We start from the raw sequence: 15,953 nt of genomic DNA on the forward strand, positions 1-15,953 counted from the left end.
AGAAAAAGCGACGCTGTGCTTTACCATACTACCGCCCCCCGTTCCGCACAAGGTTACGATCTTTGTTCTTATTCAGAACGAACAGGAGCACATGCTGTAGCGTGTATATGAATCGTTTCTTCCAAATTTTCTCTCGCTCCTTTTTAAACTTTACTCGCAAACAACTAAGGCAAGCCACTCGCGGCTGCCCCACCACATCTGCTAGATCTACTCTCTTCTCTACGAGATAAAGTATACCCCCAAGTGTTGCATATGTGTCAACCTCAAAAGGCACATTAGCATGCATGATGCATGAATGTCCTTAGGACGGACCTCCTAAAGACTTGCAGCTTTCGAATACTGAACAAAAGGAGAGAGAGGGCGTTGCTCAGCTCCGTCCTGGAGGACCAACTCCGGGCGGTGACACGGGCCATGGATGTCGCCGAGAGCCAACGGCTCAAAACCACCACCCAATCCCCACCAAGCCTGTTGGTCGACGAAACAAACGTTTTCATCTCTCTCTTATACATCACCCGAATGACAGCTCGTCAGTCGACGCGACTCGAAGTACAAATTGGCGCTTGTAAAAGTTTCGCAACCAGGCCCTCCTGCGTTTTTTGCCTTCGTGCTGCTAATCAGGTATGGTGTTCGAAGTGCATTCAAAGCGATAACGTTAAGAAGCTCGTGTTGCAGAAAGTCCTGCGTCGCCGTCGACGTCAGTGTCGTTGATGTGAGCGCAAAATCCTTGAAAATTCCCCACAGAAGCAAACCAGGAGGCAGGTAGGCCTTCTAGTGCTCGTGACCTTGCAGGGTCATTACATCGTGCCCACCGTCCTGATTGTAAGCAAACTGCCCACCGTGGCACTTGGAAGTTAAATTAATGATTGGCCACTGAGGAACAGCAATCTGGGTACCAGAAGCCCAGGGTGGTAGTACCTGCCATCGCAGGGCCGCGGCGCATCGATAAACCGCTCCGCCACGGCGCCAGGAGTGGTATGAGGACTCTCAGGCATCTATAAATGTAAAGTAGACAATGCCCAGTTCTACATAGATGTGAATTCACCATTTAAACTACCACCCATTACACTGGTAAACTGCCATTCATGATCTAAGATTACCTACGAAATGCACTCCACCGCAATCTTACTCTTCTAGTGATTTCACTCTCGTTGTTCGGATCTGCGGTCGCTACCTTCCCTTAGTAGATGTATTAAGGCGAAAGGCTTTAATAGCTCATGCTCACGTCCACGATCGTGTCCGTCCGTCCTTGAGGTTTCGTTTAGTGGAACTAATAAAGATAGGAGAAAATACAATGGTTTATTCAGATAGAGGAGGAAAAAATTACCGCAGAAACAAAGCTTGATGACTGTAGAGTAATTGGTTAAGTATAACCAAAAATGCCAAATTGCGTCGAAATAGCGCGGACGTCGATGTAGACACGAGTATGGTGGGACGTCACATCCACCGGAAGTCGTCAAAGTATAGTGAAAGAACTCGGGAACCAATAAAGGAGAAAAAGAATTGTGCATCAAATAATAGAGGAAAAATGAACCTAGAAGCCAAGTTTTATGACTGCAGAGTAATTAGTCCATTCTTTATATCAGAAATAAAATGCGCCCAGAAATGGTGTGACGTCACATTCACCGGAAGTCGTCACAGCACAGTGGAAAAAAATACAGAGTAGACGAACAAAACGCCGGATTAAGAAACTGCCTGTTAATTAGTGACAATAATTAGTAATTAGAATATAATGACTATCGAATTATAATGTTCAATTAATTATAATTCACAGAGGTGGTAACAGTTGCGTCCAAAGTCGTGCGGAAAGGCTTTCGTCACGCAGTTTCGATCGTCAGTGCCCCCGAATTTTTCCTTCACGACTTCCAGCGCCTGGCAACCTATTTTAAACTGCCGTTCTCTTCCGAGACTGTTCAGAATCTACCATTCTGCTTTAACACTGGATTGGTCCAATGAATTTACTCAGAAATTTCCGAAAGGTTGCCTGTAGGATTCCAAGTAGGTATAACCTGAACCTGGAAGAGCAATTCGCGCTCTTATTGCCATTCAGTCGAAACCATTTTGAAATAACCTTGCGTGTTCACTTATATCCATAACACGGAAAGATTGAATTATATTTTGAAACGCTTTAATGCAGAGAATGTAATGATGACAATTGAAATTATCAAAAAATAATACTCGCTTTCTTGTTGGCGCTATTCCAAGACCTATAGAGCCGAAAAAATATGTAGATTACTCAAAATAATCACTTTGTTTGTCCAAATCTCCTGAAAGGAGATGATTTAAATTGAGCAAATATAGTTTTCTATCAGTACGACTACCGCGTCGTTTATGATATTTCTGCTAAAAATTAAACCGCGATTTATTGAAGCTCTAAATTAATTCTGAACTCATGGGGACCGAGCGTTGCAGTGCAGCTTTGGTTAAACGTTTACGTTGCTTCAAATTGAGTAACCGCGTATCTGGATTCCTCGCGATTTCCACCTGATAAGCACATTGTTTTGTTGTGTTATCGGACAGCCAATGGGTTACCAAATTTCTTGCTCCCGCGGCCTTGCACTTTATTACAGAATAGTGTATAAACAAATACGACATATCGAGCGGCACCAAAATTATCCGGAATGACACTAATGGCAGCAAAGCTGCTGCTCTGTGCTGATGTCTACGGACCAGACTGTCAGCGCCCCTGGCAAGTCACAGTAAAAATACTTGCAAGTTACAGTCATTTCTGGATTCCGCCCATTTCACCATGTATACCCGAGCGATGTTTTCAGCTTTGCTTCATAATAATAATAATTGGTTTTTGGGGACAGGAAATGGCGCAGAATCTGTCTCATATATCGTTGGACACCCGAACCCCACCGTAAGAGAAGGATAAAGGAGGGAGTGAAAGAAGAAAGGAAGAAGGAGGTGCCGTAGTGGAGGGCTCCGGAATAATTTCGACCACCTGGGGATCTTTAACGTGCACTGACATCGCACAGCACACGGGCGCCTTAGCGTTTTTCCTCCATAAAAACGCAGCCGCCGCGGTCGGGTTCGTCGGTGAAACTCTTGTTTATCACTGACTAGGACGATGATATCCTGGTTGCGAAAATGCGTGTCTTTTTGCTACGGCTCTACCTGCAGTGGCAGTTGTAGGAGTGGTGGTGTCAGTACGTACTAAACTACGAACGCAAGAAGTTTAAGGTGCGCAGGAACCCTGAGGCGTATAAGTCCAAATACCAGATTCTGTCACTAAATATCACTTTGTGAGGCTAACTATCATCTGATGGTAGACAAAAGACAAATAACTTCGGCGGAATAAACACGTTTCCACTATACAAAGTGTACGAAGAAAAAGTATCGTTGTCAAGAAAGTCCCTCGATGGTTAAAAAGATACAGTTCGAACTTATTCGGCCGACACCAGGGCTCTAACGCATGTTGATCATTTGTGCCTGGACAACACGTCTAGAGAAATAGAACAATGCGGCAACTGAAAAAAGCCATACAAAACATAATTATAAGGAGAATTGTCAGAGTAAAGAAACTAATGGGACTGTTGAACTGGAGCAAGGCAAGTTACTGGGTTAAGCTGTTAGGACTGAAGAAATCAAATGTGCCCGGAATGCGGTTTGCGAAGCCTTGCATTCCAAGGCCACACATGTGTATGCAGTGGTGGCGTAGTGTAGGTTTTCGGATTAATTTTGACCACCTTGGTTTCATCAACGTGCACTGACAACGCACAGTACAGTCGCAGATATAACTACACGGACAACGCTTCCGCGTTTAAACTGAAACAGAAATGTTTGCGGCCCTTATATGCGAGGGGAGAAGAAAATATTACTTACTTGTATATGCACTACACCCAGTAATTTTTGCTAAGCAGCGTGTCAGAAGACTGTGGCAGCTGAAGCATGGTCCACAATCTGCTGTTCACGAATTTGCATGGGTGCCTTGCATCTCACCTCCAACGATAGGCGGCTGCCGCGGCCGGGATTCTACCCACGTCGTCATAGCTGAGAGCTACGGAGCCACGGCAGGTGGTCCCCAAATAGACGTTGACAGAAAAGTTAGACCCTTCGACTGGAAACTAGGAAGCAAAATGGGCGATACCTTTATTTGCAATGAAAACCATTGGAGCCTAAGGAAAAACTTCGATGACCGAAGCGGAACAGAAGAGCCAATAAGACTTTCCTATTGAAAATGGGGAAGCTTGTCAGACTATCCGACCAAAATGAGAGAAAGCAGTTGAATTTCCCAGCTTGATTTATAAACCGGAAAGCATTTCGTATTGCTGCTATTTCAATCTGACAGCATCCAGTTCAAAAACTGAATTGGTCTCGATGGTTTTTTCCTTACTGGGGTCGAGCGTATCTACAGTAATTACAGAGAGAAATTTTGAAAATTGGGAAATTGTAAAGAAAAATTACGGTAATAATGAAGGTAATTGTCTATTCTTCTGATATGTAGCGAAACCTTTCTTCTAAATAGTGTTTCCGTCGGTCGCATCAAACAGTTGAGACTCCCATAGGAAACCAACGGGGAACGCTTTCGAAAAGAGCAAAAACGTTTATAGAAAAAAAATTCAAAACTGCCATCGGGTGATCTGCAGATATGTTTATTGTTATAGTGAAATCTTTCATTATACGAAAAAATTGCGCTCATCAATGATTCCCGATTCAAAAATGCTTTTGTCCAGAATTGCTGGGAATGGTTGTAGCAGTGGGAAACGAGTTCTGTCGTATTGGCAGTCATTCATGATTGCATAATCTGGGTAATGATGTCGCGATTATGCTATGAACGATACTTTTGCTCTTCAATTTGTGACTTTAAAATACCCCAAAGGCACAATAGGGCATACTTAGAGGGAGAAGGAGGGGGGGGGGGGGGGGTAGTACAAAAAATATACTCAGCGTGGCACTTATAAAAAGTGCAATACAAAGCAATAAAATCAAAAACACACCCGCGTACTTCAAATCTGAAACCAGTTGAAGTAGTAGAGTTGTTTATTAAATATGTATTAAAAATAAAGTCAGACAGCTCACAGAACGTCGTATGGTATTGTTGTCAACTTATATTTCTATCTTCCATGCCTTAAACTATGCCGTAAATTTGTTTAAATCTCTCTGTAGGATAACGTCATTATACCCAAATATCGTTGGTAGATAACAAAGTCCTCCGCGAAAAGATCAATTAATCAGTCATTATTTTACGGTATGTCGATAATGAATACTTGGGTAAGAATCTGTGATTTTTTGTTCTTCCATCGACGGCAAATTAGTTAATGGGGCATCACGATGCGAGGGAATCGCCCAGATGGAGAAGGCGCCGATTGCTTTGGCGATGGTTTCCCGGAAGGTCTCGTGTGTAACTACAAACTCCCTTACGGCATGCCATAACTATACAAGAAGAAGGATTGGTAAACATGCAAAGAAAATACTCACAACTAAAAATAGAGTCTTCAAATCTATAGTCCTACGGACTCCAGGACACTGCGGATGATGGAAACAAAAGCTCTCACTCTGCTGCCCGCGCGCTATTACTCCGGGTTCTCCAACAATCGAAGAAAATAATTATTCGGAACCGCTATTAATCTACAGGGATTTATTTCAAAATTTGATATTAGTGAGGAATGTGCGCATCGAACTGCACGACAATATATACAGAGAGCTAGGGGTCATTTTAAGGAATTTGCAATTGAATGCTTATAGAAAAGCCGTAAAATTTAGCTATATTTTTCCAAATTCGTAATATCCGCATTGCGCCTTCTGTGGTGAAGTGGCTAACTTATACCATATGGTATGGGCATCCCTGAAAAACCCAGCTATTGCACGAATCTGAAACCCAATAACTGAAGGCAGGGAGAGGGCGCTGTACAGCTAACATTCGGAAGACCAGCTTTCGCTGGTGAACCGAGTAAGAGCGGCGGTTCCTCAAATAAGGGCCCACTCAACCATTCTAGGCATTAAACGTTTTTCTTTCTCCTCCACCGATGTCACAAGCCTTATTCTGATGAACAACAGAAACCATGAAGGGTCAGAATACCACCTGTAATAGCTGTTTGGCCTCACATGCTTTGAGAAAAGACATGAGTCCAAGAGGGGAAGCCTATAATACCTGTACTTTTTTTTCGCACTTATAGTACTTAGTGCAGTCCAGTGTCCTTACATGTTGCTACATGTGTGTTTTAGATCCTGATACAAACCTACTTCGCACGTGGCCTGGTTGCACTAGATGACATTCAAGTGTATTCTGGACGTTGTGCAATGATAGGTAAGAAAGCTTTTCTTGTGAATCTTCTGCAAACATTGTGGCACTTTTGGTACAGAGTCGAGCGAAGAAATTTAGAACTCCTTTTTGGAGATATTCATGTGACGCACGGACAGTAGAAGAGGTAGCCGAAGGGTCGATGTGAAGGGTAAGCCACACATTGAGGTGTGAGTATGAGGCTGTGTGAGTTGTCAATGACGCTCTTGCGTTGCAGAATCCCTCACCTAAATTTTTACTCATGCAGATGCGGGTTTGAAAAACATAAAGCTTTGTGACTCATGCGGTGAAATTAAAAAATAGCACATTTCTTCCTCTATTACTGGATCGGAGGTTCGAATTTCAGAGAAAGCAGTACTTGGAGGTCCCATTTTCAAGGTTAGGACTCCCTGTGACTCTTCCAGTTCTTCGCTGGTTCGCTGCGAGCGCCAAGGGATCCTTGTTAATCAGTGATCGCGGCTACCTTCATGATTACATCATTGCAACTGGTCCGTTAACAGGGTCAACTGCATACAAAAATTCTGCCGCATGTCCCAAAAGTGTACGTTATTCTATTCCTGCCTCTTAAGGTTTGTTTAATTTATTTTTTCCGCAATTATTATTTTTTCTGAACGTCAGTTATTCCATTATTGTACTTCGCCGCCTCACGCCTTTTTATTTCTGCGCAAATAGTTCCTTAGTATTCACCCCGTACCTTGGCCAATCATTACGCATGGGTATGTGTAATGTTTACTGAGGTAAACAACAAATGTAAACATGACGTTCGCATTGCATCGCTCGGCTCCACGTCACACAAATCGACTGAACAACGCCGCGTCAAGCGGCTCGGCATTCTCAAGTACTCCGCAAAGCCGGAAGACGTGCCGGTCAAGAAATGGCTTCGCCTCTTTGAAATGAATGCAGCAGCTAGTTCGTAGGCGGAACGCGACCCTCATCAGTGAGTACCTCGACGGGAACGCTTCCGGCTCCTACGTCATTGACATTTCCGAATATGTGTAGTTGTGTAACGACCTCAAGAGTCGCTCGCTTGTTCGTTTTGCTGCAGCTGGAGTCAACTTGTTTCGTTTTTTCATTCATTACCGCTCATACATGGGCCAGACCATCAAGAGTTACTACGAAGAAAAAAGTCGACTCAGCTTGCTTGCTGGTTTCAAGGACACACACGTAATATCTGGCCTTACTAATGGTGTGCCGCCTGACATGGACCTCGTCCTCGCGGGAAGCGCCATCACCATTCCGCCACAGTGCTTGACCATGGCCTAGTGAGTCGAGGCCACCCTTAGTCGGGTGAGCCGATCTTCTTTCTTGTCCCAGAGTGCAATAATGAGGCAAAACAATCGCAGCCCTCCGTCACAGCCAGTGCCCTTTGCTATGGGATGATTCCTGCCAAGCCCTGAGTGCCAGCATTGCTCAGCGGTTAGCTTTCCACGCCAGATTTGCTTACACAACTAGTGTCTGCTCTTGATCTCGATTAGGGAAACGTGTTGTGCGACCCAGAGCTTCATTAATACGCTTACACTGCTTCACAGCTTCCACTAATGGGTGCCCTGTTGCTGCAAAACGCTTGATACAGGAGAAAAAATCACCTCTATTAAATAGGCTGCCCACAATAAATTTACAGCCGAAGTTGATAAAGGACTTCTCCACCAGTGTTCAGCAAGTTACGCACACTACGAAATATCTGGGTCGTGTTGACGTGCAACTACAGATTGGAAACAAAAAGAGGAAAGTTCAAATGAATGTGCTGCAGAGCATGGAGGCTGATTTACTTCTTGGCCTGGATACAGCGTTCTGCTTCAACACATCACTGAATTTGAACGACATAAGTGTCACACAAGGAGAGCATAACACAAGGCAGGAGAATTCTATTCCCCCAGCACAGCCTCATAAATGATAAACTCTTTCGTGGTGAACTCTCGAAAGGTATACAGGTCCTCCTTGAACAGCTCCTTGAACCACAGACGGACTTTGGGTGCATAACGACTGAGCGGAAGAGTGCCACTACTACCGATAATACTACGATTCATTGTCCTCTGTACCGATGTTCGCAAACAGATCAAGCAGAATTGACAAAAAAATAATGCCCTTCTTGCACAAAATTTTGTGGGGCCTTTTTCATTCCCTACGCTGTTCCGGTCATCTTGGCAGAGAAAAAAAGGCGGACGACGCTCATGCTTTGAGTATTTATTGTCGCCGGCTGAACGCCGTCACCTTACGTGACTACCAACCCATTCCTTGAATAGACCATGTTTCAGATCGTCTAGTGTAGTTCAAGTACATCACCAAACTAGACATCATGTCAGGGCATTGGCTACCGAATCTACTGAGCTTCGTTCATCACCCCGTTGCCGGTTACCTAGCTCTCCAACCAGTCTCGTTGTCTTAAATCTTAACACTAGAAGCATCTCAAACAAACTCCCTGATCTTCTTGCGCTTGTGTCCTCCCATGACCCTCACATTATTGGCATCTACGAAACCTGGCTACACCCTGACATATGACTCTGAATTTACCCCACCCGGTTACCCTGCTATCCGTGCCGACAGACATCAGGGCAAAGGCGGTGGTGTAGCTTTACTTCTTCGTTCATATCTTAGATTTTCTATACTACCTGCTCCTTACAGCACTGAGTCAATTTGGTACAAGCTTTATTTAGAAAAACAGGCTGTTATTATCCGCCTTTTTTGCCGACCCCTCGGAACCTCTGTTGATGTTTTGCACTCTCTTAGCCAGTTGATACATAGTCATACAGTACCAAGCATCAACTTCATTGGTGATTTCAGCGTGTCGGTATTCACTGGCCATCGATGTGTTATTCTGGCCGTGACGCTTCTTTAGCAAAAGAGTTAATAGATCTCTCGCTCTCTGTTGGACTCACTCAAATAGTTACGTTTCCTACCAGACTAAGTTCACTGCTAGACTAAATCTTCCTAAGCCCCAACCTAGTAGAGACCGGCTTTCAGTGTAGGGTTGTCGATGGTTATTCCGACCATGAAAGAGTTCTTCTTACCCTGTCCCGCTTCACTACCAAACCACAGTGGACATTCACGTCATTTCTGGATTTCCATCATTCTGACAACTCCGTAATCGACAAACTGGCCTAGTGCTTCGACTCCTTCTGCGCGCTCAGCTGTGACGGCGATGTTAATGACCTTCTTGAATATTGTGAAAAGCTTGTTAAACTGTGCATTAAACTATTTCTTCCCGTCAAAACGAAGAGAAGAAATACTACTCTTCCTTGGATTAATCGCGATGTTTTGCAGATGTCACGTCGTGTGTCTCGGCTGAGGCGTATGACAGGCAACAGTAACCCTGATGCTATTGCTCGATTTCAAGCTGCAAAAAATGAACATCGTGTTAAAATGCACTCTGCTAACGGTTTCTATTTCGACGTTCAGCTCCAAGGGCTGTTAAGAGATAACCCTCGTAAATTTTGGCGCTAGATCTGCTCTACCTTCAGACACTTCATACACCTCATTCGTTATTAATGAAGATATTGTCACTGCGGTTTTGCTCTTCACGATGTCATACCAACTGGCCTACACCAAAGTCCTTCTAAGTTATATTGTCACTGACCCTGCTCAAATGTCTGATGCATTTAATGCTTACTTTCATTCTGTCTTTGCATGTGATAATAACATGATTCCATCTTTCAGTCTTCCTAATCATGATCGTTCTATCTCTGATATCACGTTTGCACTCAGGGCGTTTTAAATCTATCTTGCACCTTGACTCACAAAAATACGCTGAACCAGACTGTATCCCAAACACCTTCCTTGCGCGTTATTCCCTTTGGTCGTCTCGATATCTCTAAATTATTTTTCAAATACCTCTTTCTACTGGCATTGTCCCTTCCTCATGGAAACTCGCCAATGTACTCCCGCTCTATAAACCCGACATCAAACAATTTCTTTCTGACTATAGGCCGATCTCTTTAACTATGCATTCATGTAAGATCCTAGAGCACATTATTTATAAACAAATTATGAAATTTCTTGAAGCAACTAATCTTGTATCAAGGGCTCAACACGGGTTTCGTAAGGGGTTTAGTACCGTGACGGAGTTAACCAAATTAGCACATGACATTCTTCTCAGCATAGATGCCAGTAACCAAATCGATGCCATCAAAAGCTTTTGACACGGTCCTTCACTCTGAATTGTTATGCAAACTGAAAGTTGTTCACAATAACGCTCAACTCGTTGAATCGATTGCCGACTTCCTCTCGCAGCGCTCCCTGTCTGTTCGCTTCAATTCCGTTGAATCTTCCTTAGCCGATGTAACCTCAGGTATTCTCCACGGCTCTGTCCTTGGCCGTTCGTTGTTTTTACTATACATTAATGATGTGCCTGGCAGTATAACCTCTAAGATCCGTCTATACGCCGATGATTGCGTATTGAACCACACTATTAACTCTGTCGATGATCACTTCCTTCGGAATGAGTCTTTTTGCATGTTCTGTGACTGGTGCAATACGTGGCAGATGAACATCAATTTCAGCAAGACAGTTGTCATGGCTTTCACCCACCGCGTATCCAAACACATCGATCACATCACAGCTAAAGCTCTTAAAAAGGTAGGTTACTTGAGGCGCAGTGTATGGGATGCTCCTAAAGAGGCCAAATTGCTCATGTACAAAACACTAATTCGCCCTATTCTTGAAAACGCTTCAAATGTTTGGAATCCATATAACCAATGTGAAGTTGATCAAATAGAATCTGTGCAAAGAAAAGCTGTAAGATTTATTTTCCGCCGCTACTACTTTCATTTTTCAACTTCATCTGCGATGTCTTCCCTAAACCGAAGTCCGCTCGCATCCCTCCGGAAAACAGTCTTTAAAACTTCTTCACCCAATAGTGCATTCTGGTAATTGCCTTTCAGGGGGTAAGCATACCTCGTTTTTAAAACCATCTGTAACCAGGAACCATCACGATCTTAATATCCAACCTTTTTTCCCGTACTACCGTTTTCAAATACAACTTTTTTCGCGTACTATGGAGAATTGGAACTCTTTGCATGGAAACATTCGTGCATTATCAATTTATGATTTTGACGTCGGCAATTGAGTCGTAGCATTGTATGGTGTTGTGTGCAGCGTTTATATTTGTAATCCTTGCCATGTACCATTTTATGCGTGGAATTTTAACACATCTTATGTACCGACTTCTGCTATAGCCCCTAGAATGAGGCTGCAGTATTTTCAAACAAATAAATAAATAAAATTCGAATTCACTATGATTATATAAACAAAACGGCTTTTGTCAAGCCTAGCGGCTATTATCAAAGGGTTATGATGCTCATCGGTCCAAGGAATGCTCCCGCGACTTTCAAAAGAGCGTTCAAAGCAGCCATCAGGAAGCACTGCCTCAAGCATGGAGCGAACTACTTTGATGACATCGTTAGTTATTCGAACGAGTTCTCAGGTCGAATGGTAGATTTCGAACCAGTGTTGGAAGCCTTTTGCGCCAAGAACACCCAGATCAGGCACAAGAAGCGCTCTTTTGCTGAGCATCCTGTTCAGTACCTAGGTCACAAAATTTCTAGGGGCGTCCTGACACCCAAACCATGCGAGATCAATCCTGTGCTGCGTTTCCACAAGCTTTGGAGACAAAAGTCTCTTCAATGATTTTTTGGGCGCCGTCAACGTGTACATGCCGTAATTTACCGTTTTAGTGCCGCTCACAAAGTTACTTCAAAAGGACACGAAGTGGTTGTGGTCGGCCGATTGTGATTGCGCAGCTGCAGGACTGAAAGAACAATTAACTCAAGAGCCCATACTACAAACGCATTTTTCATCCCAACAAGCCATACATATCTACTGGGATGCATCCAATGAAGGAATGGATGGCGTCCTCAATCTGCCAGCCCTTGACGCCTGGAACATCCAGTTGCGTGCCGCATCGTAGACATCCCAAGTGTGAAGCTAACTATACCATCAAAGAACGAGAGTGTCTTGTTGACTGATGAAATTGGTAGTTGCATGGCAAGCATTTAACTATAACAGTAGGCTATGCTCCGCATCCATGATTGCAGGCCATCCAAAATCCTCAAAGCCGTCTTTTTCGATGGGTGCTAAAATTACCTCTGCATGATATTATTATTAAACGCGCGAAAGATAATAGCAACACCGAATCAGACAAACTTTGCTGCGATGCTGCAACTTCTCAACATGGAAGAGCTTCAAGCAGATCATTGTGACCACCCTGAAGCGGCATACGCAATAGACCATGGACAACAATATCGCTATCGTTGACAAAAGAGGGACCAGGCAAGTGTATATTCCCCAAGCGCTTCGACTCACCGCACCGTTCTTGAGTAAGCTCGCAAGTATTTCGGACACACTGGTACAAAGAAGACGCGGAGCGTACATTTCTCCCGAATAGTACTCTTCTGGCAAAATCAATGGTGTTGCAATATGCGTACATCAATGTGACACTCGCCAAAAATGCAAGAAACCGAAAATCAAAGTATGGCTTTGTTGAGTTCCTACTTCCTGCTGAATAACATTTCGACCTGTTCGCCATAGATACAATCGGCGGCTTTGCTGACTACGGTTAATCCAACAAATTTATCCATCTAGTCATCGATTACGTTACCCGTTCTACGTACGGGCTTTTGACCACAAAAACGAGACAAGCGGCGCCTAAAGTTTGTGCTTACCGCACATATTTGTTGCTAGAAAGCTCAGGAAGGTCTTTTCGGGTCGAGGACCTCGTTTTCAAGCCGGCAAATGTATGCGCTTTCTCAAGCGAAGCAAGATTCATCAATTATTCACATCGCAGCACCGTCAGCGCAACAGAAGGAACGATCGAATCAAAATATAGTAACACGCCTCAAATGCAAAATCAATGACCGTGCTCAGATACCATGTACATCAATCACTTCATCCTGAAGTCATCGAGGAATACAACAAGACCCCACTTGAGGCCACCCGGTGCCCTCCTTTATTCCTAATGTAACGCGTCACATCATACCAGTGCCTGCTAAAGAATCGCGGCCGCACAATAGAGTGCACCAGAAAGGAAGCTGTGCACCTTGGCTTACCACGTGAAGAATATGATCATTAATGATGAGAAGTGGGCAGAGTGGGTGAGAGAACAAATGCGGGTTAATGACATCCTAGTCGAAACAAGAGGAAGAAATGGGCTTGTGCAGGACATGTAATGCGAAGCCAAGATAAGTAGATTCCAAGAGAAGGCAAGCGTAGAAGGGGGCGGCAGAAATTTAGGTGGGCGCATGGGATTAAGAAAGTTTGCGGGCATACAGTGGGCGCAGCAGGCAAATGACAAGGTTAATTGGAGAGACATGGTAGAGACCTTTGCCCTACGGTGGGCGGAGTGAGGCTGATGATGATGGTGATGATGATAATGAGAAATTTCTTCCACTCGACCCTCGGGTTTGGGAGGCTGTGCGCTAACGAGATGTGATGACACCCGAAAAAATGAATGTTAAGCTATGTTATGAAATGGTCTTACCTAATTTTACAAGGTTTCCAGTGTGAACTACGACATAGATCGGCGTGGTTCGGGTATGTGGTTTAACGTTCCAAAGTTACTGAGGCTTTCAGGGACGCCGTAATAGAAGGGTGCGGAAATTTCGAAAACCTGGAGCTGTTTAACGTGCACTTCACACAGCACACGGGCCTCTAGCCTTTCGCCTCCGTCGAAATGCGACCGCCGCGGCCGGGATCGAACCCGCGTCATTCGGGTCAGCAGCCAAGCGCCATAACCACTGAACCACCGCGGCAGCTTAGGGCAGTAGAAGAGGTAGACGAAAAGTGAATGGGATTAAGCATGGCGTGCGCATAGCATCGCCTCGGCTCTATGTCACACGTATACAATGCAGTTGCAGTTATAAAGCTTGAACAAAAGGATATAAGTTTAAAGCTTGTCAAACCATTTTTCCAATACTGGTTTATTCGCATTATTACAAATATTCACAATATTATCACTCACTCTGCACGACTAACAAAGGAAAAGAAAAGACCAAAGCTCTGACTGCCAAAATCTTTCTTTGCTTTGCTGCAAGATAAGGGAAATATAGGTGAAGCAAAAAAAGGAGTAAGCAATAAACGCAAGGAAGTACATAAACTCCTTTTCTACTCCCCATTTAATCGCGTGTGAGAGTGAAGAAACACGTAGCGGCCTTGTGCAATGTGTGGGCCTCAGAGATTTCTTGTTGCGCCCGAAGACGTGTCGCGCAATATCATACACGTGCCAAACTGTGGAGTGCAGCCAAGTGAGGTAAGGTGCAGCAAAATTACTGCCGCTTGCGTAGCTGCATAGCCATGTTCTCAGGTGTGGTCGTTCACATATCGACCAGGTTGGCCCATACACACACGAGAACATGGGAGCGGTAATTCAAGTACCACCGCAAGATGCCGCTCACTAAATACGGGCACACGCTTCTTGCCTCGTGCCGTTTGACTTTCATGCTCTTATTAACAGCCTTTGCATAAGTAATACAGGTTATTGCGCAACAAAGGGAGATAACTAATGAAGCTGCCCTTTTTGCTCTCGCTAGGAATTGCGTTCGGCGTAGACAAAAAAATAATACATATACCGTTTCTCTGAAAGTGACCCTGGCGGAGTTTACTGATCAGAATGACCGATTAGTTACAAGACCAAGGATCTCTCTACGACTATTGATAGCGCCGTCACAAAGCGCAGAACCTAATACCACGCAACGACACAACATACGCTCCTGTAGTCACCGAAAGCTTCGAACAGGTTGTAGTAGTAGACAGAATAATAAAGGCTGCTTGAAAACTGCTAAAATTTTTAAACTTACGGGTTTTAATCTTTTTGTCTGTTATGTCCATTTACACCATCGGTTCCCATTGCTTTTATCTTCAATTTTGTGGCCTCCTTCGTATCTTTTTTACTGTTTCAAGTTAGTAGAATTATTCCAGGCGATCGCGACGCATTCCAGTTTTGTCTTCCTTGCTTAGGCCTATTTATGCGCGTGGCCGCCGCGGTGGTTCAGTGGTTATGGCGGTTGGTTGCTGACCCAAAAGTCGATCTTGGCCGCGGTTATCGAATTTCGATGGAGGTGAAATGCTAGAGGTCAGTGTACTGTGCAATGCCAGCGCACGCTGAAGAACCTCAGGTGGTCGAAACTTCCGGAGCCCTTCTTTACGGCAGCCCTTATAGCCTGAGTCGCTTTGGGGCGTTGTACCTGCATAAACCGTAAACCATATTTATACGCCTTTCCCTGAAATGAAATCTCACTCGTAAGTCAGGGCTTGTGTACGTCTTTTTATTCATGTGTTCTGTTTCTACGTGCTGTTTTCTTTCGCTCTGTTTGCTCTTTCTGTTCTTTTATGAGGAACGCTGCAAAGTAATTACTGGAATCGGCCGCGCTCCCCGCAGATGGTGAAAAAAAAAAGCGGAAAGACGACAATTCCACATGAAACCAGCAAGTTCTAGCGATAAGATGCGACAAAAGAACTTAGGAAGCCTAGGTGTAAACGAACGTCGTTCGAGATAAAAATACATTGAGTTATTTTGTGTCTTGTGCGCCACGAATCAAATCTGCGTAGAACCAAAATAAAAGGAACACTGAGTATAAATAGAAGTTGCGATGCATAGATAGAGAACTCCGTTTCAATCAGAAAGGGGCACTCTCATAAAAAAACAGCTTATTCTAGCGAGGAAAAAAACGAAAAACAATAAACATAAAACAGGCGTCGCCATAGCGGCTGATTCCGCCAG

The 15,953-nt window shown here is 44.1% G+C and overlaps 1 protein-coding gene across 1 annotated transcript in view; it reads left to right on the forward strand.

Moving 5' to 3' along the window:
* The window catches only part of LOC144130292 (MAM and LDL-receptor class A domain-containing protein 1-like), a 171,004-nt gene that overhangs the window by 20,081 nt on the left and 134,970 nt on the right, over positions 1-15,953 (forward strand). The window contains exon 6 of the mRNA XM_077664244.1: positions 6,169-6,250. Within this exon, the coding sequence (XP_077520370.1) occupies positions 6,169-6,250 (82 nt within the window). The remainder of the gene's footprint in view (positions 1-6,168; positions 6,251-15,953) is intronic.

This window comes from Amblyomma americanum, chromosome 4 (genome assembly GCF_052857255.1).
Source record: "Amblyomma americanum isolate KBUSLIRL-KWMA chromosome 4, ASM5285725v1, whole genome shotgun sequence".
NCBI classification, from domain to species: Eukaryota; Metazoa; Arthropoda; class Arachnida; order Ixodida; family Ixodidae; genus Amblyomma; species Amblyomma americanum.